This window comes from Festucalex cinctus, chromosome 7, assembly GCF_051991245.1.
Source record: "Festucalex cinctus isolate MCC-2025b chromosome 7, RoL_Fcin_1.0, whole genome shotgun sequence".
In the NCBI taxonomy this organism is placed as follows: domain Eukaryota; kingdom Metazoa; phylum Chordata; class Actinopteri; order Syngnathiformes; family Syngnathidae; genus Festucalex; species Festucalex cinctus.
The window spans coordinates 18,579,191-18,605,061 of record NC_135417.1 but is presented as its reverse complement, the minus strand read 5'-3'; the positions used below and the strand labels follow the sequence as shown (position 1 = coordinate 18,605,061).

The 25,871-nt window shown below is 37.6% G+C and overlaps 2 protein-coding genes across 4 annotated transcripts; one reads left to right on the top strand and one right to left on the bottom strand.

The window, feature by feature from the left end:
• Window positions 1-3,420: 3,420 nt before the first annotated feature.
• Window positions 3,421-24,305, top strand: zdhhc3a (zDHHC palmitoyltransferase 3a). 3 transcript variants are annotated; one of them, XM_077526270.1, is made up of 7 exons: window positions 3,421-3,624; window positions 4,305-4,713; window positions 5,169-5,293; window positions 6,643-6,739; window positions 6,881-6,962; window positions 8,670-8,800; window positions 18,967-21,960. In XM_077526270.1, exons 2-7 carry the CDS (start codon window positions 4,378-4,380, stop codon window positions 19,123-19,125), a joined length of 930 nt encoding a protein of 309 aa, XP_077382396.1. In that variant the 5' UTR covers window positions 3,421-3,624; window positions 4,305-4,377; the 3' UTR covers window positions 19,126-21,960. The 3 variants fall into 3 exon arrangements, with proteins under 3 accessions (XP_077382396.1, XP_077382397.1, XP_077382395.1); XM_077526269.1 differs by lacking the exon at window positions 18,967-21,960 and adding an exon at window positions 22,728-24,305 and having other exon boundaries at window positions 3,423-3,624; XM_077526271.1 differs by lacking the exons at window positions 8,670-8,800; window positions 18,967-21,960 and adding an exon at window positions 22,728-24,305.
• Window positions 22,571-25,725, bottom strand: LOC144021964 (transmembrane protein 42-like). Its single transcript, XM_077526273.1, has 3 exons — window positions 25,508-25,725; window positions 25,141-25,287; window positions 22,571-25,030 (listed from the first exon to the last, which is right to left on the bottom strand). The coding sequence occupies exons 1-3, from the start codon at window positions 25,664-25,666 to the stop codon at window positions 24,890-24,892; spliced, it is 447 nt and encodes a 148-aa protein (XP_077382399.1). The 5' UTR covers window positions 25,667-25,725; the 3' UTR covers window positions 22,571-24,889.
• Window positions 25,726-25,871: the final 146 nt, after the last annotated feature.

Below are 25,871 nucleotides of genomic sequence, written 5' to 3'. Positions count from 1 at the left end.
TCACATGCAGAAAGTCAAGCAAGCGTAGACAAGACAAGCAAGGTTAAACAAACTACTGTATACTTTACCTTCTGATAATCATTTATCCATCCATCCATCCATCCATCCATCCATCCGTTCGGGCATCCATTATCCATCCATCCTTCTGTCCGTTTGTCCATCTGGCCATCCCATCCATTCATCCGTCCATCCATCCATCTGTACGTTTATCCGTCCATCTATCCATCTGTCCGTCCATCCATCCATCCATCCATCCATCCATCCATCCATCCATCCATCCATCCATCCATCCATCCATCCATCCATCCATCCATCCATCCATCCATCCATCCATCCACTCATTTTTGATACAACTTGTCCTTAGGAGAGTTTCAGTTGAACTGGCTTCCTTGTTTTTCCTATGTATCTTTTCAATTTATGGCAGATCAAATCCAATTCAGAGCCTATGATACTTCTGACCTATTATACTTAACGAAAATTAAGGAAATATCTAAAAATAGAATTGAAAACAACATTTTGGTTTATAGAATAAAATACAAATTAAATGTATTTATTTTGTTATTACTGTTTGGCCATACAGAAGAAAAAAAGGTTGAACAGTCATTTGAGAATTGTACTTTATATTATTGCATACCTCTTATTGTGACTTTTTTTTTTAAATCCTGCACTCGTTAAATAATACTTTATAAAAATTAATACTAAAACTAACTAAAAAACTGATAAAACGAATGCATCTACGAAAATAAAATAAAAATTGACTACTAATGAAAAACCTTAAATTATAAGCCTACCTGACTCACTACACTGATAGATGTCTTTTAGTGTAAAAGATAAGAACGCATGTGCGTCGCGTAACATGTTTAAAAAAAAAAAAAAAAAAAACTGCATAAGTACAGCTGATGTTTTTTTGTTTTGTTTTGTTTTTCTTTTCCAGCTTACAAATGAGGACAGCATTAGCAGCGTAAAAGGACATTGAAAGGATTTCCATTTTGTTCCTATTTACTGAGCTCTATTATAATAACACTAATGCCTGAGTGAGAAAGCGTGATGAGAGTGTGCGTCTACTATTTTCTCGTGTAACTTTTTCTAATCCCCAGGAAGCGTGCATGCACAAAGGAATACACGCCTTTCATTTCATTCATTTACTAGGTGCTTTTAAAAAGTGAGCTACTCTCCTCATTTTTTCATCGTAATAACCTTGTGTCCCACTTCACTGCAGCAACATTGACACAGATCATCCTGAAACACTGTTTTCACCAAGGTTTGTTAATATTTATACATCCAGTCACTGAGATGTTTTAACCAGATTTCTGACATATCTGTATTTTTTCTCCTTTATATGCACCATTACCATCCATAACTGTAGTTTAAATACTTAATGATGGACTATTCTTCGAAATGGAAATACAGACAGATTTGGTATCAGGATTCCCTCAATCATTCAGACCAATCAATGGGTGGTGATGCTTTGCTTATAGCCTGACGTTACTAAAAGTTGGAACTTAGTTTTTCTAAGAGGGATTTGGAAAGATCAGATTCCTAATAACACAGAATTAAACACACACCCAGAGGCACGAAGAGGGTGAAGACCTTCTGCAAAATGTATTAATTGACTCACTCACACAACATCAAAAAGTTGGACATCTCTGTTGATAATTTGTCCTGCCAAAAGCTACAGAAACTTATAACTCAGGTAACTAAAACATTATCAAAATCTTAATTATCCACTATAATTGTAATTTCTGAATTCCAATGTATAATTTTTGTTACATTCACAATTTATAGTCCATCAGACTTGATTACAATTTGTGTAAAATTGCCATATTCTAAATCATCATAATATGTTTGTTACATTACCATCCAGAATAGCGTTCTAAAAACCTACCTTGATTCACAACAGTCTTCTTTGAAGAGCTTTTCGGAAATGACTTATCACTTAACTCAGCTGACGTTCACCCGTGTTTTGAGAGGGCGGGTTCGTTTATGTGATGGATGGATGCAACTGTTGTTATAGCCTTGGAACCCTAACTGACCAAGGTTGCAGCATATGCTCATTAGTTTCTTAGTTTTTTTTTTCTTTATACATGTGTTTAATGTAAAACAGTCACTCCATTAAAAGCATTAAAAATACACTTTTGCATGAGACTGGGAAGACAAGCAGTCCTAATAGAGCATTATATTGTGTAAGCGTCCCCCTCAATACATTGTCCCTAAGCTAATGAATAAATAAATAAATAAATAAATAAATAAATAAATACATACATACATACATACATACATACATACATACATACATACATACATCGGCGGGGTACACCCTGAACTAGTTTCCAGCCAATCCAGGTAAATAAATAAATAAATAAATAAATAAATAAATTTTTGTTTTAATATTGAATTCATCCATTTTGTGTATCACTTGTCTACTTTTGGTTCAAGAGAACCATCCATCCATTTTCTTGACCGCTTATTCCTGGGGAGTAGGCGGGGGACACCCTGGACTGGTTGCCAGCCAATCGCAGGGCACACAGAGACGAACAACCATCCACACTCACAAGCACACCTAGGGACAATTCGGAGCACCCAATTAACCTGCCATGCATGTCTTTGGAATGTGGGAGGAGACCGGAGTACCCGGAGAAGACCCACGCGGGCACGGGGAGAACATGCAAACTCCACCCAGGAAGGCCGGAGCCTGGACTCGAACCGGAGTCCTCAGAACTGGGAGGCGGACGTGCTAACCACTCGTCCACCGTGCCGCCCGCCTATTAACCAACCATGGACAATTGTAGGAGGAATAAACCAGAGTACCCACATAGGAAGGTCAAAGCCTAAATTTAAACCCAGAACCCTGACTATGTATGAGGCATACATGCTAACCAAAGGAGTAAAAAAAGAGAAAAGAAAGTAAAGAATCTAAAGAATCCCATGTTGAACCAAATCAAAGGTACAGAAAGTGGGTGGATTACCTGAATAGAAATGTTGTCCGACTCAACATGCCCGCCACGTAGGCCAGGAAAAGAGTGGCAGAGTGGCAGACTATGGGAAAAATGTCCAGGGGTAAGCATTTCTTCTTTTTGCAGACAACGGTCATTAATAGTAAATACTATAAATAGATTGAGACTTGATTATGGCTTGAACAGTAACTCACTCCTTTTTGTGCTGTGAGTGTGTAGGGACCCACAAACCAGTATAAACTATAAAGCATGTTTTCATAGAATGTGCCACACAAATAAATGCAAGTGTGCATAAGAAAGAAAGGGAACATCTTATTTTATATAAAGCTGTCTGTAATTATTTGTTTTTTCTCTAAAATCTGTTTTTAGGACTGAATGATTGTAATTGACGCGTTAAATCTGAGGAGGGCAGTAATACGCAAAGTATCGTCTACGCTGCCGAAAATATAAACGAAGAAGAAGCATTTAACACCAAAGAAGAATATATCGCACATAGCCAATCTTCTGGTGTTAGCACTAAGCAGGAAATAGCGCTTAGTGTTTAGATGGGAAATGTAAAACAAAGTCATTTAACGTAATATGAGAGCAGGCAGATGTTCCCGGTCCTCCTTCGCTATTCGCTTTGCTATTCGAAGCCAGTACAACTGGCATAAAATTTTGAACTTAAAATGTAAGTACTCTCGATCGTTAGCGTTAGCAGTTAAGTTAAAACGTCAACCCGTAGGTGATATGTCGAATTCCGTTATTTTGATGTCCTGGTACAAGGTGTCCTTTCCTCGGATTATCATGAGCGCATATATTTGAACTGTAGGTGTCGAAGGCCCAGAGATGCGTGTGTTTACTTTGTAAAATAGTATGCTATTTATCTCTTTGACTGCCAACGACGATGAATAATGATTAGTAAAATTCCGATGAATGGAATGCGATCTTTCATTTAGCAGCCACATTGTATATGTAGTAAAGGCAAACAATATTCTTTTTGCCTTGAAAGATGAGTTAAAATGCTCGAAAGCAGCTGGCACTGTGTGGATTTTTGTGTTTCGCTTTTATGACGTGTGGCAATCAAAGAGCTATACACTATGCTGGGACACATTTTATTTTATTTTTTTCTAGTTCACACCTTCTCTTAACAATCCCAATTGAAGTTGTTACTTCGTTTTCAACAAGCCACGGAATAATAAACAGTTCACGTCAAGTAACCCACACCGAGGATCCTTCACAATTTGCTGATCACACGCTGTAATGTTTAATTAAGAACTGTTGAAATATGAAGCTGGCGTCACACTAAGTAAACATGAAAAAAAACCTGTAAAACATTAGTTACATTGTGACTCTCTTGCTCCTTCCCAGCATGTGTTGACCATTACTGGAGCCAAAAGGTGCAGCGGGACCATCAGCGGCAGGTTTCTAGCATAGATGAAGCATGAAGAGCCCAGTGCACAGATGCAGGGATGTGGAGCACAGTCGTGGGCAAGCTTGGTCGGGAACCACTTTCTTACAGATGGAACAACGCATTCCCATCTCCAAAGACGTCATCACCGCTTCATCTGCTTCTGCCATGTGGTTCATTAAGGACGCCTGTGGCATCATTTGCGCTATCATCACGTGGCTGCTGGTTTTGTATGCGGAGTTTGTGGTGCTGTTTGTCATGCTGCTACCCTCAAAGAATATGACGTACAGCATTGTCAACGGATCTCTGTTCAATGTTCTGGCCTTTCTTGCCCTCGCCTCACACCTCAGGGCCATGTGCACTGATCCTGTAAGTGACTTACTCAGCTGTTGGAATTGTATTGTGTCAAAATGGTCATTTCCTTAAATAATGGACTCAGCTACAGGTATTTGGAGATGTCGTCCCTTAGTTAATCGCCAGATGTGGCTGTAAGTAAGTGCTTTTACAATGATTGAGTCCGCGATATGTCATGGTATACGACAGAGTCTAATGTTTCACCAGAAAGATGGTCTCTAAATATACTGACTTGGTAACATCGTAATGAGTACTGTTAGTCGTCTTATAATTCCCACCTCGTACACATAGGATAGGTGGGGGCATGTTTTGAACTAGGGATGCTACTACTAAAAAAAAAAAAAAGTCCTGAAATGAACTCAAATGAATATATAATTTGATCACCGGTAATTGCACAGCCCAACTTGTAACACTTTGCGGTAAGACCCACGCATTGAAATCTAATCTAAAAGGGATCATGTTTCTTACAGGGGGCAGTGCCCAAAGGCAATGCAACAAAGGAATACATCGAAAGCCTTCAGCTGAAACCAGGACAGGTGGTCTACAAATGTCCCAAGTGCTGTAGCATCAAGCCTGACCGGGCACACCACTGCAGGTAAAGGACAATACATTAACAAGCTCAAGTCTATGCCACATTCCAAATGATTATGGAAGTGATGTTTTTCCTCTGATTTTTATTAATAGTCTATGCAAATGGGACTCAGCATAATTTTCAAGTCAGTGTTTCCTGTAAGATTTCTTTATTCATCGTAGATGTTTTAGGACAATGCCCACCAACATTAAAACGCTTTACAGCACTGTGTTATTAGCTTCATAAACACTTCACTCATATGCCATACGACCATTCGATCACGTTGTGATATTTTTAATCTGTTTCTATGCCGGTCCTGCAAACTGTGTCTTCACACGGTTCGGGGGACCGCTGTCATTAAGTAAACAAAACAATTCTAGATTGTGCTTGTGTATTGTTGGAATGTCAGTACAATGTAAATATTTTAATACTTCAGTCATTTTGATGCATTAATATTAATGTAAAGTAACCATTTGTATAGCGCCTTTCACAAACAGAAGTCACAAATGTGCAATGCCTTCATTTTAGTGAGGTTAGTACTAGGGATGTAACGATAAGTGCAATATCGTGATATTAAAACTGCCACAATATCGTAGTCGTCATGTTCACGATATTTAAATGCAACACATCTGTTAAAAAAAGTCAGTTTGATTTCCATTTCTGCAGTTCTAGCACCCTCTAGTGGCTAGTTTTTTTTTTTTTTTTTTTTTTTTTTTTTTTTTTTTTTAGTGCAATTTAATTTTCATTAGGGATGTTTTAGCCCTATGCTGAAAATCTACAGTAATTGTCAGATGAAGGGATAGTCAATATGTTGAGAAACTCAATGTGTGCGTTCATTAACAACATAATAATAATAATAGAACATAATAATATAATATCATTGCAGTTATGTACAAAAGCACAATATTGTGCTTTTTTTTTTAAGTATGAGCTCTTTTTTTTTTTCCTTTTTTTTTTTTTTTACAATATTGTGACCTTTTTTAAATATCGCCAACCTCCCCACAATATAGTGGTAATTATCATATCGTGAGCTTCATATCGTGATATCGTATCGTGACGTTTGGATATTGTTGCATCCCTAGTTAGTACACAGGCATAGTCCTGTATGCTATTGTACAGTATGAAGACATAAAAATGAAATAATCCTTAACACTATTATAATAAGTTCCAGCTGTCCTAAAATTTTAAGGTGTTATTTTCCCAAACTATTGACCAATCTTGATGCAATGTTAATGGTAGAAAAAAATATGCCGTTTTTGGAATCTCCTGAAAAGTGACGATTTCGGAGGTAAAAGGTTTTGGCTCGATGCCACCGATATACATTGCAAGTATTTATTCAGGTCCTTTCTCACATCTCTGATGACCTCTCCTAGTGTTTGCAAACGCTGCATACGGAAGATGGACCACCACTGCCCATGGGTCAACAATTGTGTTGGGGAGAACAATCAAAAGTACTTTGTACTGTTCACTGTAAGTTGGCTCTGATAACTTTCGTGACGTTTTGTAGTTTGACATTGCTGATATTTTCTCTCTGCCATGATTTGATATTTGACACATTTTGTTATTTTAGATTCAGTTTAGCTCCTTAAATCTCATTTTCTTTTTATTCAGATGTACATTGCACTTGTGTCTCTCCACGCTCTATTCATGGTGGTTTTCCATTTTCTCTACTGCTTTGAAGATGATTGGACAAGTAAGTATATTTTGTGTCTAGTGTATATTCACATTCACAGTAACGGTGTTTTTGTTTTTGCATTACAACTTAATCCTGATCCTTTACCTGACACTTGAAAATTAGCAATAAGCTTACTTATGCTACACATATACAATGAGCCAACACACCCGTTTTTCATGGAAAACACTGGTTAGCACTTGGCAGTATATCCCTGCTTTTCCAAGATTGTTTTGGTTAAAAAAAAAAAAAAAAAAAAAAAAATGTATATGAATTGAATGGGTCATATTTCCCGATTTACAGGCGCATTCCCTATCCCCCATGAAGAGTGTTTTTGTCATGTATTTGCCATAATATTGACATAAACAAAATAAATGATGGTGCCTTAATGAAATAACTTTAAGCATTTTACTCTGAATATTGGGTGGCCTGTTTATCTGGGTCCATTTGGACACTATAAATTAGAAATTGGATGCTTGTCTTGGTTTTCTCTGGGCGATTCCAGATATTAATTTTATACTGGTAAAGTCATTTTCTATATTTGAATGTATGGTCTCGACTGTGCTGTACAAGAAACCTCAGGTTTTTAGCAAACAGCTCAAGGTTCATTCAAAAAGGATTTGAAATGGCCCATATCCATAATTTGCTCTTCTATGACTAATGCCGATTTTCCAGATCAAGATAAAATGCCTAAAGCATACATTGTGCTGTCCCCATCATGCTCTACCAAGGGTTTGTAAATCTTTTGGTGAGGCATAGTGTAGTTGTTGTTGTTTTTTTAAATATAATTATTTAGCTTACCTTCGATGTTTTTTCATAACTTAAGAACCCTTGCATCTTTCCATCTATAGTGAATATAAAAGGTTTACACACCCCTGTTCAAATGCCATGTTTTTGTGATTTAGATTTATCATAATATGCAGCAAAGTTTTAGTGTTAGGTTGTGTATATTTTTGCTTTGTAATTTTGCCTTCAAGAGATGAGTTTGTTTTCCAATTGAGAAGTATAGATTATAAATCACATTAAAAGTGGATAAGGTTTTGAATTTGTCTTGGTCTCATTTTTTCCCATCACATAAACCTGGCATTTAAACAGGGGTGTGTAGACTTTTAATGCACACTAAGCCTTGTTTCAAGGTTTGTTAGTTTTTTGACACATTGTATAGATATCCATTGATCAGAGTCACTGTCCTATGAGAGATTGAACTGTTCACATGAGTATAACCAGAATACATTTGATGAAGAATTCAGGAAATCATGTTATTGTTTGTGAAGGAAGTCAAATCTGTCACAAACTACATCCCCAAAGATTCCATTTCATCATCTTCTGTATTATGAGTTTTCTTTATTTTCATCCATATATTTATAATGGAATGGAAAGATTTCACATTTCACCAGTTCCAAGACCCTTGGCCATAGAATAAGCCCATCATTGATGGTAGATAAAACACCCATGTGCTGTTTGTACTGCATTTGAATAGTTAGCATAGACACATAGCAATCTGTAATCGTGTTACCCTTTTGAATGTATTGTTAAACAAAATCACCAAGTATGGTAAATGAAACACAGCTTGCTTTTTCTTTCTTTTCTTTTTTTTTTTTTTTTTTTACATCTAAAACATCTGTAGAAGATCCCCTAACTGAGAGATCAACCCAGCGTGTAGTTGAACCTCATATGAGCCTCTTCTTGTCCCTCGTGCTTTTCTTCCTTCATATCGTCATTTCCCAGAGTGCAGTACCTTCTCTCCACCAGCAACAGTCATCCTCCTCATACTCCTGTGCTTTGAGGGTCTCCTCTTCCTCATCTTCACCTCTGTGATGTTCGGTACCCAAGTCCACTCCATCTGTACTGATGAAACTGTAAGTAACCCATTTAGTTACAAGTAGTCCTTTACCTTCCCTCTCTCCCTTTGCTACATCTCTCTCCCTAATTGCTAGCTGATTGTCATTTCTCTCTGCTGCTTGACATGTGACCAATTCACCAGCAAGGCAATCCCCAACCCCACATTGAGAGTCTTAATATCTCATTCTTAGATACTGACACTCCATCATTGACCTTATTTTATTTAAATTAAAATGGTGCACATTTATCCATAGTGTTTGATTCTAAAATGTATCTTTTGTCGTTTGGTGGTTTCTGAGCACACTGTAATTAACTTGAATATATTTTCTGAAAGAGAACTACTTTTCTATATTCAAGAACGGTTGTTCTGTAATGAAAGATTTCCCTTGTTTTTTGTACTTTGTGTATGACAAACCTGCTAAAAAATTTCCTATTTTTCCATGATAATACAGATCTACTTAATGGGATTACACCACGGTATTTTAAGACCGTTAATTATAGGCATATAATGATTGAAGCTTACCTTTGACACCATGGCGATGTAATTTTTTTTTTTTTTTTATGAAATATTGGGCGTTTTGCTGGTTACTTTTCTAACACGGAAGTAAAACGCCCAGTTCAGTAAAACTCCGCCCCTCCCCGAGCAGTCTGCTGTTGGAGATCTGCGTTTGAGCACTCCTCTGAATGCAAGTCATCAATTCTTCAATAAACATTTGAAACAAAATGGCTCCTTGCCGCAAGAAATTGTGGAGGAGGAGGGGAGGAGAGGGAAGAAGAGTGAGAAAGTGGAGGAGGGGAAAAACCTGAGCTGGTCTCGAACTGGGGACTTGCTTACAGAGTGAGCACACTAACCACTATACTATTCATTGATTTAGGTTCAGCAGTGCAAAAGTTTTATTTGTAGTTTACAAAAGTGTCAGCCAGAACCTTTGTGGGATTTTAAGACAGCCAAATGTCATTGCACTTTGGCATTGCAAACGTGAAGGATAATTGATTGCTTTGAATTCATTTGGAGAGAAGGCGTAGTGATAAAGGCTACTTTTGTCACTATCCCATGGAGGTCGCAGAAAAGGTGGGGGTGCGTTTCGTCCGCAGAGGTGGTGCGGGGGTGAGTCCGTACCTTATGATGTCAAAAAGTGCCAACAGCTCGTTTTCTCAGGTTGGGAGGGGCTGATGCTTGGAATGACCTCGAATTTCTCACAGAGGAGTGAATGGAGGAAAACACCACTTTGGCTATGTTTTTGGTGAGGAATTAACATTTTAACACGGCTAAAAACTCTAAAAAGTTCATTTTTCATGTTGCTGTCCCATTAAATAAAGCTGCATCTCAAGTAGACATCTCAATTAAAAAAAAAAAAAAAAAAAGGGGTGGTGGGGGGGTGTATATCAAATTTTCATTTTAAACTGTGAGGTAAATATCCATAGCACCTTTGGAGCAGATGTATTTTTGCACCAGAACTGCATTTTTCGGCTTATTATTGAATAAAGAAACTTTAATAATAGGCAAGTAGACAAAAGTGTCTGTTAATGAAAGAAAAACCCTGAACTTACTTGAAACAATAAATTGTTCTATTTTTTTAAAATTATATATTTATTTATTTATTTATTTTTAAACATTCTAAATCAGCATTTATTTTTGAATTGTCCAACAGAATAATGTAAGAAAAGAAAAAGAAAGGAAAAAAAAAACGGGTAGGGACAAAATTGATTGTACCTCCAATAAAAGAAATTTGCCCAGCGGGACATGTTTAACTCAGGTGTGTCCTTTAACTGGCATCACAGGTGTCTTCAAAATCATAATCAGTCAGTCTGCCTATTTAAAGGGTGACAAATACCGGTAGCCTCTGTGCTTCTTAGTGGCATGATGTATACTGAACATGGATGACAGAAAGCATTGGAGAGAATTGTTTCAGGAGATTAAGGAAAGAAAAAAAATATAGACAAGCATGTTAAAGATAAAGGCAATAAGACTGTCTCCAAGCAGCTTGATGTTCCTGTGACAATAGTGGCACATATTCACAAGTTGAACATCCACAGGACTATAGCCAACCTCTGTGGATGTGGCTGCAACAGAAAAAAATGATGATAATTTGAAGAGACAGTCTAGACAGATTGTTCGAATGGTATCCGAAGAGCCCAGAACAACCTCCAAAGAAATTAAAGGTGAAAACTCCGAGCCCAAAGTGCAGTGTCAGATTGCACCAGTGGTCATTGTTTGAGTCCAAGTGGACTGAAACCTGAAACAACTGTAACAGTTTGCTCTTGCGGGGTGGACCAAAATACCTGTTAACAGGTGCACAAGTCGCATTGATAGTTACAGAAGTCGTTTGATTGCAGCAGTGGTTTCCTCAAAAATGTATGCGTCGAAATACAGTAAAACCGGTAAGTTACAAGTACCATCATTTTTGTCCAGCCATTTTTTTGTTTTTGTTTTTTAATTGTGTTGAGCAACAATTTAAAAGTAATGGCTGGTTTTGATTAAATTTCTTTCATTTGTTACTTTTGTACATTTCACGTAGTTTCGGTGACCATTGTATGGGTTTACTTTTATGAACAGTGGGGTACCAACAATTTTGTCCATGTAGGTCTGTACTTTATTCCACAAGGGGGAAAAATGGTAATAGTGGTCAACTGTGTCTCTTATTGTTGTAAAGAAAAACGTAAATAAAAGCGTGACCAGCCACAAGAAATTAAGGACAGTAGTCAAATTTTTACTTTTTATTTCATTCTTCATTAATATAACGGCAATCATTTCGTGATAACATTTGTTGTAAAAGTAGAAATTGGAAGCCTATTATTGTATTAAAGGATTTTGTTTTGCCTTTGAGCTCCACCTTAACCTCTAGAGTTTTATGCAGACCTCCTTTGTACAAAAAAATACAACTTGTATACACTTCCAAGTTGGAAAAATTCAGTAACAAATGAGCTAGAAGGATCACTGTTGCCCTTTTTTTCACAAAGAAGTGTAAATAAAGTGGAGAGGCCGAAAAATGTCAGTAACCAAATTATTTGTGCACTTAATTGCAATTTTTCTCATTTTTACGCCCACAGCAACTAGGGAGTTGATAGTAATCTTTATATAATAGGATGGTACCTTGTGATGTCCTTCACAACAATCATCGAGTCTCTTCTTTTTACATGATAACAGAAACTGGTTAATTGGGAATCTCACGCCCTTCTTCTTTGGACACATCGTTCTACCTCGCCGTTGAATTGTGTTATTGTAAGCATGGGCCACTACCAGATTCTGGCAGTATGTGCAGAGTATACGCGGCTCCAAAATGTGTTATTTTCAATTTGTTGGATTTTTTTTTTCTCCATTGGGCACAATTCATTTTACTTTTAAACATGCAAAATGTGTGTTATATTGGTAAAAGTGTGCATGCATGCTGCATCAATGCCCAGATGAGTTCAAAGAGCCCTGACTTTTTAACTCATTCACTGCCAGTCATTATAGAAAATTTTTACATTTCCAATACTCACGTGATATTACATTCAATAATTATATATAAACCGAATCTACCAAATAACAGAATAGACTCCCTACTTTTTGTCCCGTCCCGTTCTTTTATAATTGACAGCAGAAAAACGTAGGTTTGCCAAAATACAGCCATTTCTCCCATGGACTCTGAAACTGTGTTTATTTCCTATAAAATGGGGCAATGATGTCATCTACCGGTGGTTGGGCATCAGTAAAGTTGTTTCCAAGTTTGATATTTACAGTGGAGCATGCTCAGATTCGCCCCCATTTAGCACCGCTCTAAAAAATACAATTGACAAGTATACTTGTCAAAGGCAGTGAATGAGTTAACTGCGACTGCACCTATCAGTTTGTATCTTCCCGTCAGTGTGGACAGGTTCTTGGGGTTGAGGAGGTGTGGAGTGGTATTGGGTGATGTCATGTTCGTCCCCGTGGACATGCAGTTTTTTTTAGCTAGCGTACGACACCATTAGGATGGAGACTGAAACAAAGAAGAGCACAACCCATACTCCAGCTCAGATAAAAAAAAACGAACAATTTATTCGAGCACACGTACTCGCACGCAAACCATGCACAATTTTGACCGAGAGGCTGCAGTTATGTTATTGGCCAGAGGTGGCAATCACAAGTAAAAACGAGACAAACTCGGCAATCCATCTTTAAGTCAAAATAAACATTATAGTACCTAAGGCCCACTAATGGAGTTCCAGTGATATACAACATCCATCAAAGTACCTATGGGGAAGTTGAACACGTGAAGATGTATGTCCATCAATCCCATTGGACACTTTGACCAACATTATTACCCAAGCAGTAGTTTGATGTACACATAAATGTCTGGAAGCTAATGCTCCAATACTGTGAGCAACTCTTGTAATTGTAGAGACTAAAGGTGACTTGTATTAAAGTTGTGCACTCTGAATTAATTTGGTATTATAATATTATGCAAGTTTTCCGATTACTGAGATGTGTATAGATGTTTTTGGCTGACTGTATACAGTGCCATGAAAAAGCATTTGCCCCAAATGTCGTTTTTACATGGTGATTTGAATTTTTAAGGGAGAAAAACCTTTAGAGATGCGCAGGGCCGGCCCTACATGATTTGGTACCTTAGGCGAAAATGTACATGGTAGCCCCCCCAATCCCATAAAAAAAAAAAACACTAAAAAAAAAAACACTAAAAAAAAAATTATAGATATATTATATTTAATAGCACACCACACAATAAATACCAAATTCCACAAACAAATAAAAATAAGAAAAATAACAGAAGTACAATGCAATGCAACTTTTTATTGCAATTTTTGCAAAATGACAGTATTTAAAACCTCAAAATGTTTTCACTATGTACATTAATAATTGTGTAAGATACAAAAAATAGTAAATGTATCAATATACAAACTTTGATATATCGTAAAACTTTGGCAATAAGGTGATTCACAGATAATGTGAATAGTGTGCAAAAAAATTCACTAAATAACTTAGGAACATAACGGCAAATACTTAAAATAGTGCACGCCGGGACCTCCTTGCAGCAAAGGCATCAATTGGTGCGTCAAAAGATAGCTGCCTGGATACTTCTTGATTGATGCTGATAAGTGCCACTCTAGTTAGCCGTTCTTGTGACATGGTAGACCTTAAATAGTTTTTTATTAGTTTAAGCTTGGAAAAGCATCTCTCAGCTGATGCTACAGTCACTGGTATGGTAGCGGCCACTCTGAGTGCTACCAACATGTTGGGATAGATTTCTCGAAGTTTTTTCTCCTATAGAAAAACTAAAAGTTCCATGCTTGACATATTGGATTTTGGCCAGGTAAGAAATGACTGCATCTCTGCTAAGAGTTTTTTTTTTTTTTTTTTTCTTAGAGTACATATTGCACAAATAAGTAGACCCCGAGAAAAAGGCTTGTTAATTCCAGGCCTAGCAGACATGTTGCTACCCATAACAGTCATGGAGCTCATAGAAAATACTAGATGTAGTCGTTTTTGTTGTGGGTTGCTTTTTTTTTTTTTGCATTAGTTAATTTGATTAAATTGAAGATTTTGTAATTTATGCATCCTATTACAACCTTACTTTCATGTTGTGAGTCAAGTGCGTATTCTACAGAAAACATTTTGTCAATATTTTGGAAATTGTTCTTATGTTTATTGAGATATTGAACATCCATCCATCCATTTTCTTGACCGCTTATTCCTCACAAGGGTCGCGGGGAGATATTGAACAAAATCTTTACGTTTTTCAAAGGTGGTATACTCATATATGCTGAGCACTGTACATGATGCAGCAATAGCTGATATAACTGAAATAGTCACCTGGATCTAGAAGATCGAGCTTTGTGTCACTCAAAGTACTGCTGATTGGTGCTTGACTGGCTGTTGCTTCAGCTGTACATTAAACAAAATACATCACTTCAAATTATTTTGGTGTTAAAGCAGGGAAAACAAATCCATTTGCATTATGATAGAATACAATGTCAGAAATTATGGCTGTTTGTATTAAATGCACCATCCATGCACTTACATTCAGTAGCCTTTGGTGAAGACGACACTGAAGGATTGTTTACCACAGCTTCTGCAGGTGCTTGTTGTGGCTGCAAATATTTTCTCAGCGCATCTAGTTAAAAAAAAAAAATGCATTTACTATATCGATGTTTACATTAAACCAGCACATAATTCTTATTTTCAATAAATTAATAAATTCATGTGGTTATGTGAAACAATGACTTGTGCAAATCCATTTGCAGGTATCTGGACTTACTGGCTGTTTTAGTTTAAACTCAGCAAGCGTTGCCCCACTCTTGTGTGCAAAGTAGCTACTAGCATGGATGTAATGGTGCAGTAAACAAGTTACAAGCAAGCTAAGAAGCTAACGCTATTTTCGTGTTTATTTTATAAACAATGATGATTGACTGACATACATACCTCTACCCTGGGCCCGTTTTTCCTCCTCCTCCTTTCGCCGCTTTCTTAATGCAGCACTTGAAGGCTTGGACCTTTTCATTGTTGTCGATGTCAATGTATAAACAACACAAGTGTGCCAACCATCTATCTATCTTTCTAAAGTGCTGCCACTACACTCTGAGATGATATACGACCCCTCCCCCTACCTTTCATTCATTGTAAGCGGCAGCAGCGGGTCAGGTTCAGGGCGCCAGGACAGCAGGTCGTGAACTCAGTCATTTATTTGAAATAGAAGTAATAAAAAAAAAAGGAACTCATTAAAATATATTTGCTATATAACATTTTATGCTAGAAAACACGAGAGGGGGGGAGGGCTTTTTGTGTTTGTGTTTTTTAAATTTTATTTTTTTTCCTTTCTGCAATTTGGCGCCCCCTCCACAAGATGGCGCCCTAGGCGACCGCCTAGCTCGCCTGTAGCCTGGAGATGCGGACGTCACGTGACTATTCCCTAAACACGCTACCATGTGGCAGTATCGAGGCCTATTACTACTTGCAGTGGGGTGAACTTGCGTTTATCTGTCAACTTTCTTTGATGAAAAGGACATGATGTACCTGCGCGTTAGCAACGTAGCATCTGCTAATAGGCCTGTGCCACCCTCATTTATGCTGTAAAAAGTCGTCTTTATAGTATTGGTCAGTTATTAAATTCAAATGTGTGATATCTATTCAACTGTAACAGCACAAACGAACGAAACGGATTATTTTCCCCACATTTTGCGTGTGGTAGGAGGCTTCAGGCAAGTTAGCGTTTGCTGATTTAGCCACCATGTACGAACTGCCCATACACGTCTTTCGCCTTCATTTAATAACTATACAATCGAGCTACATCTACACAACTGATTGAGTAATTGACTAACCTGATATGAAGAGATACACAAGCAATGAGCAGGATCCCGAATCCTCTGTCTTCTTGTTCACTCTTTTTATGGCTTCTGTGATCCATTGGCTACACATTGGCTCCTCTTTTGGTAGCCTGGAGAATGTTCGATCCTTTTTTTTCCCCCCTCTTCTTGTTGTTAAAGTGCGGCATTGACGTTTTTTCTATACTGCCAAAATGGCTGCGCTAACGACCATTTTGGGATGCATGACGTCAACGTCTATTCAAAGCTACCTTACTCTGAGTACTTGCCCCCCTTGTTAAATCAGGAATTTCCTAGGTTTATGTGTCCCTACTCACATGCTTTTTTTGGGGTCAATGTTATCAGTAAGATTCCACTGTCCTATTAATAAAATTAAGCAGAACACTTGGATTCTGAATTGCCTTGTGTACACATGAGTTTGTTGTCGGTGCTCTACTAGCTGCAATTCTGTGGGTGTCTTTCAAGAAAATTCTGCTCATTTTAAAATATATCTAGTACAGTGACCAAGGTACCTGAGATCAAATATAAACACAGAAAGATTTTTTTTAAGCATTCTGATTTCAAGTTCTTGTTTTCTGTCAGAATAACAAACCAGGATGTTCGTGTAGGTGAAGCAAGGCTTGAAATAAGCGCATTTGCTTTGCAATTTGTCGAAATTCATTTTGTGCCTCATAAAAACACATTGAAAAGAAAAACTGCAAATCCATGATTTTTTTTTAATGTCCTATAGCAGTAATTGAACCACAGAGACCGTCCCCAAATGCTTCGCTGGGCGGGATGCACACGTTAAGGTGGTGCAACACACTTAGGTCACCAATACATGCGGTGGAAGCAAAGCTATTTGGTTGAGCAGAGTCATCATTAGCGGTAGCCCAATGGCCAATATGCCACTGTGTCAGGCCACCAAGATGCTACAGATTGCGCAATACAATTAAATTCAACACGCTCTTGATTTAAAAAAATAAAAAATAAAAATAAATAAAAAAACAACAACAACAAAAATGGTGCATCCACATTGACCAGCTACCTTGCAACGTACTTCAGTTAGTTAGTTAGCTATTGTGGCTAAACGTGCAACGAGTTTCGCTAGCTATTATGGCTAAACATGTCAGTAATAATCACCTCTATGGCGGCGAATAATCTACGCTTCTTACAAGTGTTGTTTTCACTAAGGGATGGCGAGGAGTAATAAATAGATGACAGAGAAGCCATGCTAATTGCTACTCCAAGCTAAGATTGACATGTAATCATGAAACACCAGATTTAAGTGCTTGGGTATATTCAAGTGCACTTTTCACAGACGACTAGCTAGAATTGCATTGGAGTGGAGAGTATACAACTTTGAACAGCAAAATAGCAGCAAAGTTAACAAGTGTCCAGTGAGAAAATGATACACAGTAACACCACACAAATAAACAGGGCCCGGAACCAGAAATAAATATTGTTGCATTACAGCATACGTCAGCCGGGAGGTATGTATAGTAGGGGTGGGAATTTTTGAATGTGTAACGATTCGATTCCAATTTATTGGTCTGCGATTCGATGCAAAATCGATTTTCGATTCAAAGAACGACTCTTGATTCAAAATTATTTGATTGACAATGATTTCTGCTTCAATCTATAGATGTGCAATTAATCGTCATGATCTACTCCTGCCTGAATAAAGATGACTTGACTTGACTGATTTTAAAGACAGAATGGACAAATGGAGACATGAAGTTTTGAATTGTAAGGAGAGTGCTACTCTATGTAGATAGCTATAATTTTATTGCTTTTACAGTATATTCTGCCCTTCTTGAACACAATAACAGTTTAGCAGACAGAGAACAGTCCCTCAAAGAGTCCAATGCTGGTATGTTTCACCCTGTTACATTCTCACTGACCATGTGGACGATGAATAGCTGTGCCTGTGACTAACTTGCATTTATTTGCATAACTCAACACAGTACAGCACGTTATTGCTGGCTCATAGACACTACCTGACTCTAATCAGTCCCCCAAGCACACTGAACTCAACTAACAATGCTATTACACTCCAGTTGGGGTTAACTGAACACACAAAATGAAGAAAATTGCACACAGTACAGACTTAAATGCAAACTTTGTTTAGAATGTAGCTCAAGGCGAACACACAATGGAACGTGCCATCGACTCGCTAACGCTAATTAGTGCTCTACTCGTGGCACTTTTATCACTCAAAAGAACGACTATTCAGACAAAACGCTTCAGGAATGCATAAAGAGAAACATCTTCACCTTACTCGCTGGCATATGCTCTTACTACACTTAAAAAAACAACTTTTGTTGGCATAACTTGATTGTGACCTTTTCTTTCTGCTCTCTAACGTGGCTACAATTTAACTGTGTATCAGAAGGCATGGAACCACACTGCCCCTCAGTGGCCAAATCCTGTACAACATGAACAGTGCTCCTAATAAAGGCACACACAAACAAGGGCAAAATAATTTAAATAAAATCGATTTGGGGACATTTAAAAATCGATTCTGAATTGTTTTAAATGAGAATCGATTTTTTTTTTAAACATCCCTAATGTATAGTATAGTATATTGAATATTTATATCAGTTATGTTATTTGTTTTCATAAGGTCCTGAGTTTTCATTCTTACTTGTGAAATCAGAACAATGCGAAAATTACATTACAGTAGAGCTTCTTTTTTCTTCTTTTCTCCCCCCCCCCCCCCCCCCCCCCCCTTATTTTCCTATAGGCATTGGCATGTGAGTTTTCTAGGTTTTACTGTAGCAAATCACATGACCATTGGCTGCAATTGTGAAGACAACTATCACAATTTCAAATGAACACTTTGTGATTGCTAACGGTTTGAGAACACGCCAACTGAAGTTTGGTTATCTTTTGCTTTTAGGGCATAGAGCAGTTGAAAAAGGAAGAGAGAAGATGGGCTAAAAAAACTAAGTGGATGAACTTGAGGGCGGTTTTTGGACACCCTTTCTCCTTACTCTGGTTTAGCCCGTTCTCCACCCCTGACCATGGGAAGGCTGAGACATACCAATATGTGGTGTGAAAGGGAAGAATGCGTCTTCAAGCGGCTCTGACAGTCGTTAGTGATTGCGGACAGCTTCACATATTCTCAATGTGCTTACTTCATGCTTAATACTTGTTTACGTTTTACCTGCGAACACCGTTCGTGAACCTTATTTGCAAACACTGTGATGAGTCGGAGATTGAATTTGTATTTTATTTCTGAACACATAGTTTGAACTAAATAATTTCACAGATATGAGTCCTAACAAATATTTCAAATGGTATATGGCACCAAAGTAGCTATTAAAAAAAAAAAAAAAAAAAAACTGAAATGAATAGAGTGGCATTTTTGTAACGTGTGCAGTTGCATAAGCGTGAAACATTCCAATTATTGTGTGACATTTGCACAACAATGCTGCCATTGCCGGGTTACAGAAGCATTCTATTTATTAACTGTATAGCGGAACAGTATGTACTAGCGTGTTTAACTGTGACCATTCCAAATTGCTCTGCTATGCTCAGAGGGGAAGTGAGCAAGCTTCCGGTGGTTGAAATTTGAAGATAAAAGCTTATCTCTAAAAGAATACATGCACTTATGTCAGGCTCAAGTTCCCCACCACACTCATGCACATACTATATAGAACACCGCCTGTCCCCCTGTTTTCACTATTATGAGAGGACTTTTTGAATTGCGTGACTTTTCTCTGCTTATTGTGCAGTGGAAGGATGTAAGTGGACTTTATTTTTGTGCTTTTTCTTACATTCCAATGCTTTTAACATCTCAATTGTATACACTGAATGGTTTCACGCTTGTAATTGGGGACTCTGGCTTTGATCAAAACACTTTGTGTCTTTTGAACTACACATTTGGTTCATTTTTATCATTCATAATCTGTCCTCTGATTTTATCATCTGACCGAAGGTTGCCCAGTTAAGGAAAACAAACAAACAAACAAAAAAACATTTGTCGCTGCTAGGTGAAAAATACTTATGTCCATTTTTTCTTTACCATTTTTAATTTGTACTTATTTTTTTTTTACGTCAAAAATTTTAAAAAATGGGGGAAAAAACCATCATAAGTGTTTTTTTACATAGCAGCGACGCTATGCGTAAAGGTACGACCCGATTGGTTGTTTTAACCAAGCCGATTTTGATTTGAATGACAGTTGGTGTACTTATTGATAGTCATTACGCAACACAAAATATTTAAATTTAGGTCAATAGGAGCAGATATGTTTGTTTGGGAGCTACGGCCTACCAAATTTGGACATTTTCAGCAAATAGGGCCGTGGCTGCCTTCATTTGAACTAATGTTGTTCCGATACCGTTTTTTTTGCCACCGATACCCAGCTTTGCAGTATCGGCAGATACCGCTACCATACCGATACTTACGGTTTTTTTTCCTCAACATGAAAAAGCTGTCCTGCCATTGGTTCAGAGCATTCAAGGGCCAATAGGATATCTTGGGTCACATATCAGTGAATGTCGTGCACGACCAGGACAAGATGCTGCATCCAAAATCCTATATTAGCGTTGGAAATAATGGTATCGCCATGTTACTTGTGAGTACTCACCGATACCACTGTATTAATGCAGTATCGGCACCTCTGCCGATACCAGTATTGATATTGGAACAACACTAATTTGAACGCTAATCTCAGGAACTACCGTACTGGGTCAGTCATCGCAAAACATATTGTTGGAAAGGGAATCCAGAAGAGATTCCATATCTTTAATCGTTTGACCTTGGAAGTGACCTTGTGGAACACTTGACTTCGACATTTTTCATGACATATAATCTCTCGCATGTTCTCTAAAACATATTTCAGATTCCCATACCCTCTGGCTTCAATGAATGCTCAACGAGTTCCTGAGATATAAGAGTTCAAAGGGAGGTCGCCACGCTCCTTTTTGCCAAAAATATGTCCAAATTTGGCACAGCATAACTCCCCAACCGCTAATCCGATTGACCTAAAATTTCATATTTAGTGTTTTTTCACCACTATCAACAAGTACACCAAGTTTCATTAAAATCTAAATCTGCTTACATAAACACACCGGGTGCTTTGGCATGGATCCACCCTATTGATACATCTGACATGTCAGAAAGGACCTTAAAAATATTTATTGTGATTCTTACCACCACAAGCAGAGGAGGTTACGCTTTTGTCTGCGTTTCTGTGCCCAGTCAAGTTGTTTTTTTAGCTTCAGAATGACGAAAGGATTAAATGATTAAAAATGGATACTGGTAATTGTTGAAACAGATCGTTCATTCATTTGAACATGGGAACGAACTTATGGATGGTTTTCCATGACATTTGTAATGTAGATAACTTTATTTGATCACAGCATGAATTGAATATATTCATGATCTGTCTGTTGATCCAGATTTCATCCGCTAATCCAAATTAGGATGCCTTGATGGAGGTCATGGTTCATGGTTTGTCCCTTGTCCCATGCTCCACCCCTCTGCAAAAGTTTTCTGGAAATCATTTGAGCAGTTTTTATTAGTTATGCATGATAGAAACAAACGCGGGCGAAGGCGTAACCTCCTTTGCACATTTTATGCATGACTTGGGTAATACATGAAAACATTATTTCAGTTTTCTGTGATTTCTGGGGGCTCTAATTGTTATCTTTTCAGTCTGCCAAACTCAAGAGTGCTTTCTTACTTTGCTCTGTTTACTTTCAATCATATGTTTATGTGATAGCGAGTGAAGGCATGTTATAGATTGTCCAACACAGCTGTTATGATGTTGAATTATGGCTGAAAATGTTGAGTCTCAATTTTGTTTTTGGGACATTTCATTGTTGAACATCCTGAAGTAATTTCAGCACGTGCAGGGAATAAACTCTTCTCATTTGCAATGCAAAAGTTATTTCCAGACTTTTTTTTTGACACATGCAATAATTGTTTCAAATCAAAATATGCCCATCATTTGATTTTAGCTCCGCTTTAATGTTCCAAACAGTTTAACTTCTTTCACTTGTCCGACACACTTAAGTTTATGAATGTGTCCCTGTCTTTCATTCTGTTCCCATGATTGTGTGTTAACATGCACCGCCTTCCCTCCCTCCAATGTTCTCTCCACACTCATGCATTTACTTTGATAACTGAAGCGCTCTGAAGCAGACATCACTTTATGGTGACAGAGGTAAGCTGCGACAAAGTTCACTGTCGCTGTCTCACCATGCGTGCAATACATCCTTAGCATGCAGGTTGCACTTAAATATTGAAAGACAGACATTGTGAAATCGGAATGTACAGCCTAATAATACGCTTGTCACAGATGACTTTGCTTCTGGCATTATTGTTTCTTTTTTTTTGTTTTTCTTTTTTCGATTGGGTGCATGATCATTTTAGTAATCCTGTGCATGTTTCCATGAAAGTAAAGGCAGATTTATTCATTCTAATTCTTAATACAATACTCAGATAATACATATATAGATGCATAAAGCATTTGATTCATTGAATGAACACAACCTGAAATGAGTATTTTATTAAGAACTAATTTGCTTTTTGTCTCCATAACCCCAAAGAGCAAACCACTATCACAATTGAGTCCCATTGCTAAATAATTGATAGCAACTCCGCATGCAGATGCCAAACTTCACCTCAGCCCTTCCCTCCGTCCCCTGCAGGGCATCGAACGCTTAAAGGGGGAGACGGGCAAGTGGGAGAAGGCGCCGTGCTGGGAGGCCATGAAGACGGCGTTCGGTGGGCCGTTGTCCCTCAACTGGTGCAGTCCCTTCTCCGGGATGAGCTGCAAGAAGAGACCCCCGGAGCTCGACAGCCTCCCGCAGGGGGACATCATCGAGGAGGATGTCATCGAGATCCCGCTCAACTAGGACTGTCTGCGAACAGACGTATGCTTTGGACTGCGTTTCATTTCGTACAATACTGAAAATCGTATTAAATAATATGCTTGTGCTTTATATCTTTAGCTAATATCAAATATTGGTCCCCTGTCTGTCTCGGTGTCAGATATTTACCGTCCTAATTTAAAGCTAAATTACTGACCACTTAACATTCCAAAATGACATTTTAAAACATCCAGAACTTGCACAGGCATGAAGTCATCTTTATTTATATATAGTGCAGAGTTTTCTGAAATTACTGTTGTACCAGGTTAGGATTAGCGATCATGCTAACATTCATGTTCAAGTGACCAAAGGCTTAGGGAAGTACATTGGGCGATAGGCTCAAAACTCTGCTGCGGAAAGTGAAAATCTGTGTGATTGATACTCCCTAGAAGATTTAATACTGCTTATAGGTGCCACAAGAGCATGGCAAAGCACTACTTTGTCTGAATCAATCTCAAACCACATCAACATAGTTCCTTGGCACAGCAAATTCTTTGTTGCAATTAAAGGAGGAAATTTTGCCTGAAAATGTGGGGATTAACTTTAAACTCAGATGTTGTGTTCCATGTTAATTAAATTGAACCTATATTGTCATAAGTATGGCCACATTTTACATAAAAACTGCAGTTTTGGTTTCTTTGCATGTTTTCCGCAGACAATAATGATTCTCCATTACATGGGGCTGCTAAAACACCAAAGATTGCGCCATCACTGGAAAAGTCATATCAAGCCTGTTCTCTTGAATTGCAGCATTGTGTTTCTGCCATTTATGATTGAATTGGACCTACCATGTTTTTTTTTCGTTTTGTTTTTGTTTTGTTTTAGAAAACACATTTTTCAGTGTTTATATGGGAAAGGAAATAATGCCATCACAAGTTTTTAAATGTTATGTTTGCTTTTTTTTTTTTTTTTTACTAAAAGAATGTCACGCAAAGAGCGGGGAATACAGTTTGATATAAACTGTTTTCCTATATATTTATATCTAAAAAATGTAAAATATTCTTTAAAGGTATTGTGACACCAAAGTTAGTGTAACACAAACTTTTGAGTCAGTTTGTCTGCCATTGTGGATTTTTCTAAACTATTATCTTTGCAAATGAGAGACTACTGTACCATATATTTCAAAGTAAATGTTATTTTCAAGAATGTTCGGTCCCCAGCTGCCAGTTGGCTTTAACAAATGACCAACAGTAGCACTAATCCTCTGAGCACATTGTATCCACATCTGTCGTTACCACTGTGCCTTATCTTTCCTGACGTGTGTGAAACGGTTTGTTATATGTTTAACCTTAATTATGTTTCATGTTGTATGTCGATATGAGGGCTTTTAACTCATTAAATGGGTGCTGGAAATCAGGTTGATGTGATTGCTGTGTTGCAAGTTTCATTTTTCAATTAAATTATTGGGTTGTTCAACTGAGTAGTGGTTGAAAACTTATTAAATACACCTTAATTGTTCAACTTTTATGAAAGTACAAAGTTTTCTTTTTTTCGTTTCTTTTTTTTTTTTTACAAAAATAGTAACATTTCAAAAAATACATTCTAATTACAATACAATAAACCCTACATTTAACAAAATATGTATATTTGTACAGGGCAGAATGTAATAATTCTCATAAATGGCAAGTTTATAACACATTATACTAGTGTATTATTTCATTCTAGACTTTTCTTTCCATTGTAGACCTAAATATGCCTCCCACCTTCATGTTGTCTCATATACTGATATGATGTAATTTTTATTTTTATAATAACCTAAAATTAAATACGACTTTGTCAATACAAATTTAAACATTTGAACATCAAAATTATTTTTCTTTAAACATGACAGAGCCACCAGATACATTTTATCTTTGGTAGCTAGTTCCTATTTACCCACTCATGACGAGTGACAATAGAAATGTAAATATAATGTACAGTAAAAGCAAAAAAATAATAATCTATTCCCTTTTGGCTTCTTCCTGTGGTAGAGACTCAGGCGTGGATGCATGAAGCAGCAGCAGCCCACACAGCGTCAGCGAGATGCCCACCCAGTACAGAACTGCTTGACTCTCTCCAAAAATAAGCTTCCCCAGGATGGCCTAAATGTACAAACAAGAGTGAAATAAGAATTTACTGTCATGATTCATTGACTTTTTTATTTTATTTTTTATTTTTTGGTACCCATCGAGAGTTTGGGCCGTCTTCTTACCGACGAGATAAAGTTGCCTGCGGTAGTGGTGGCAGTGACCCTAGCTGAAGAAGAGCTGTAGCGAAGAGCTTTGGAGAAGAAAGTCCACATGACAGCATTGCAGAGGAACATCAGGCCGACGCACAAAACCCGCATGGGGATGTGCAGCTGCAAACATGACATTTGACATGTGCCATGGCGACAACGAAAGGGAAACCACTCGGACATGAACAGGAAATTGAAGCATTTGCAAACTTTTGGTGCTCAAGACAGTTTTGCTCCCATTGTTGTCTCATCACTCTGACTCTGACTCTATTTTACCAAATAAGTTACTGCACAATGCACAACACATGTTCAAGGGAGTGATCAAAGTTAGTCAGACTCTTACCCAAAGACAGACAGTAGTTTCATCGTATTGCTCTCCAGACTCCAGTCCAACTTCACATATTTCCTTCAGGTAATCTGCACCTAGAGTTAGTTTAGCCGATAAGGAGGCGGCAGCACCCAAACAACCAGCCAACAGGGCGTAAATAGAACCCGAAATCATGCCTGGAGCAGGTGGAGCGCATTTATTTACCTTTTTAATTTTACAGTGAAGATGTAAAGTTAAACCAAATTAGTAGGAACCGGTAGTTTCTCCTTTGCAAAGCAAAAGCTTAAAAATAAGTACATTCATTAGAGTAGACAGTAAAATGTTTTATTTCGAGTATAAAATAATACAGTTTCAAAAGTTATTACGAAGTTTATTTTTT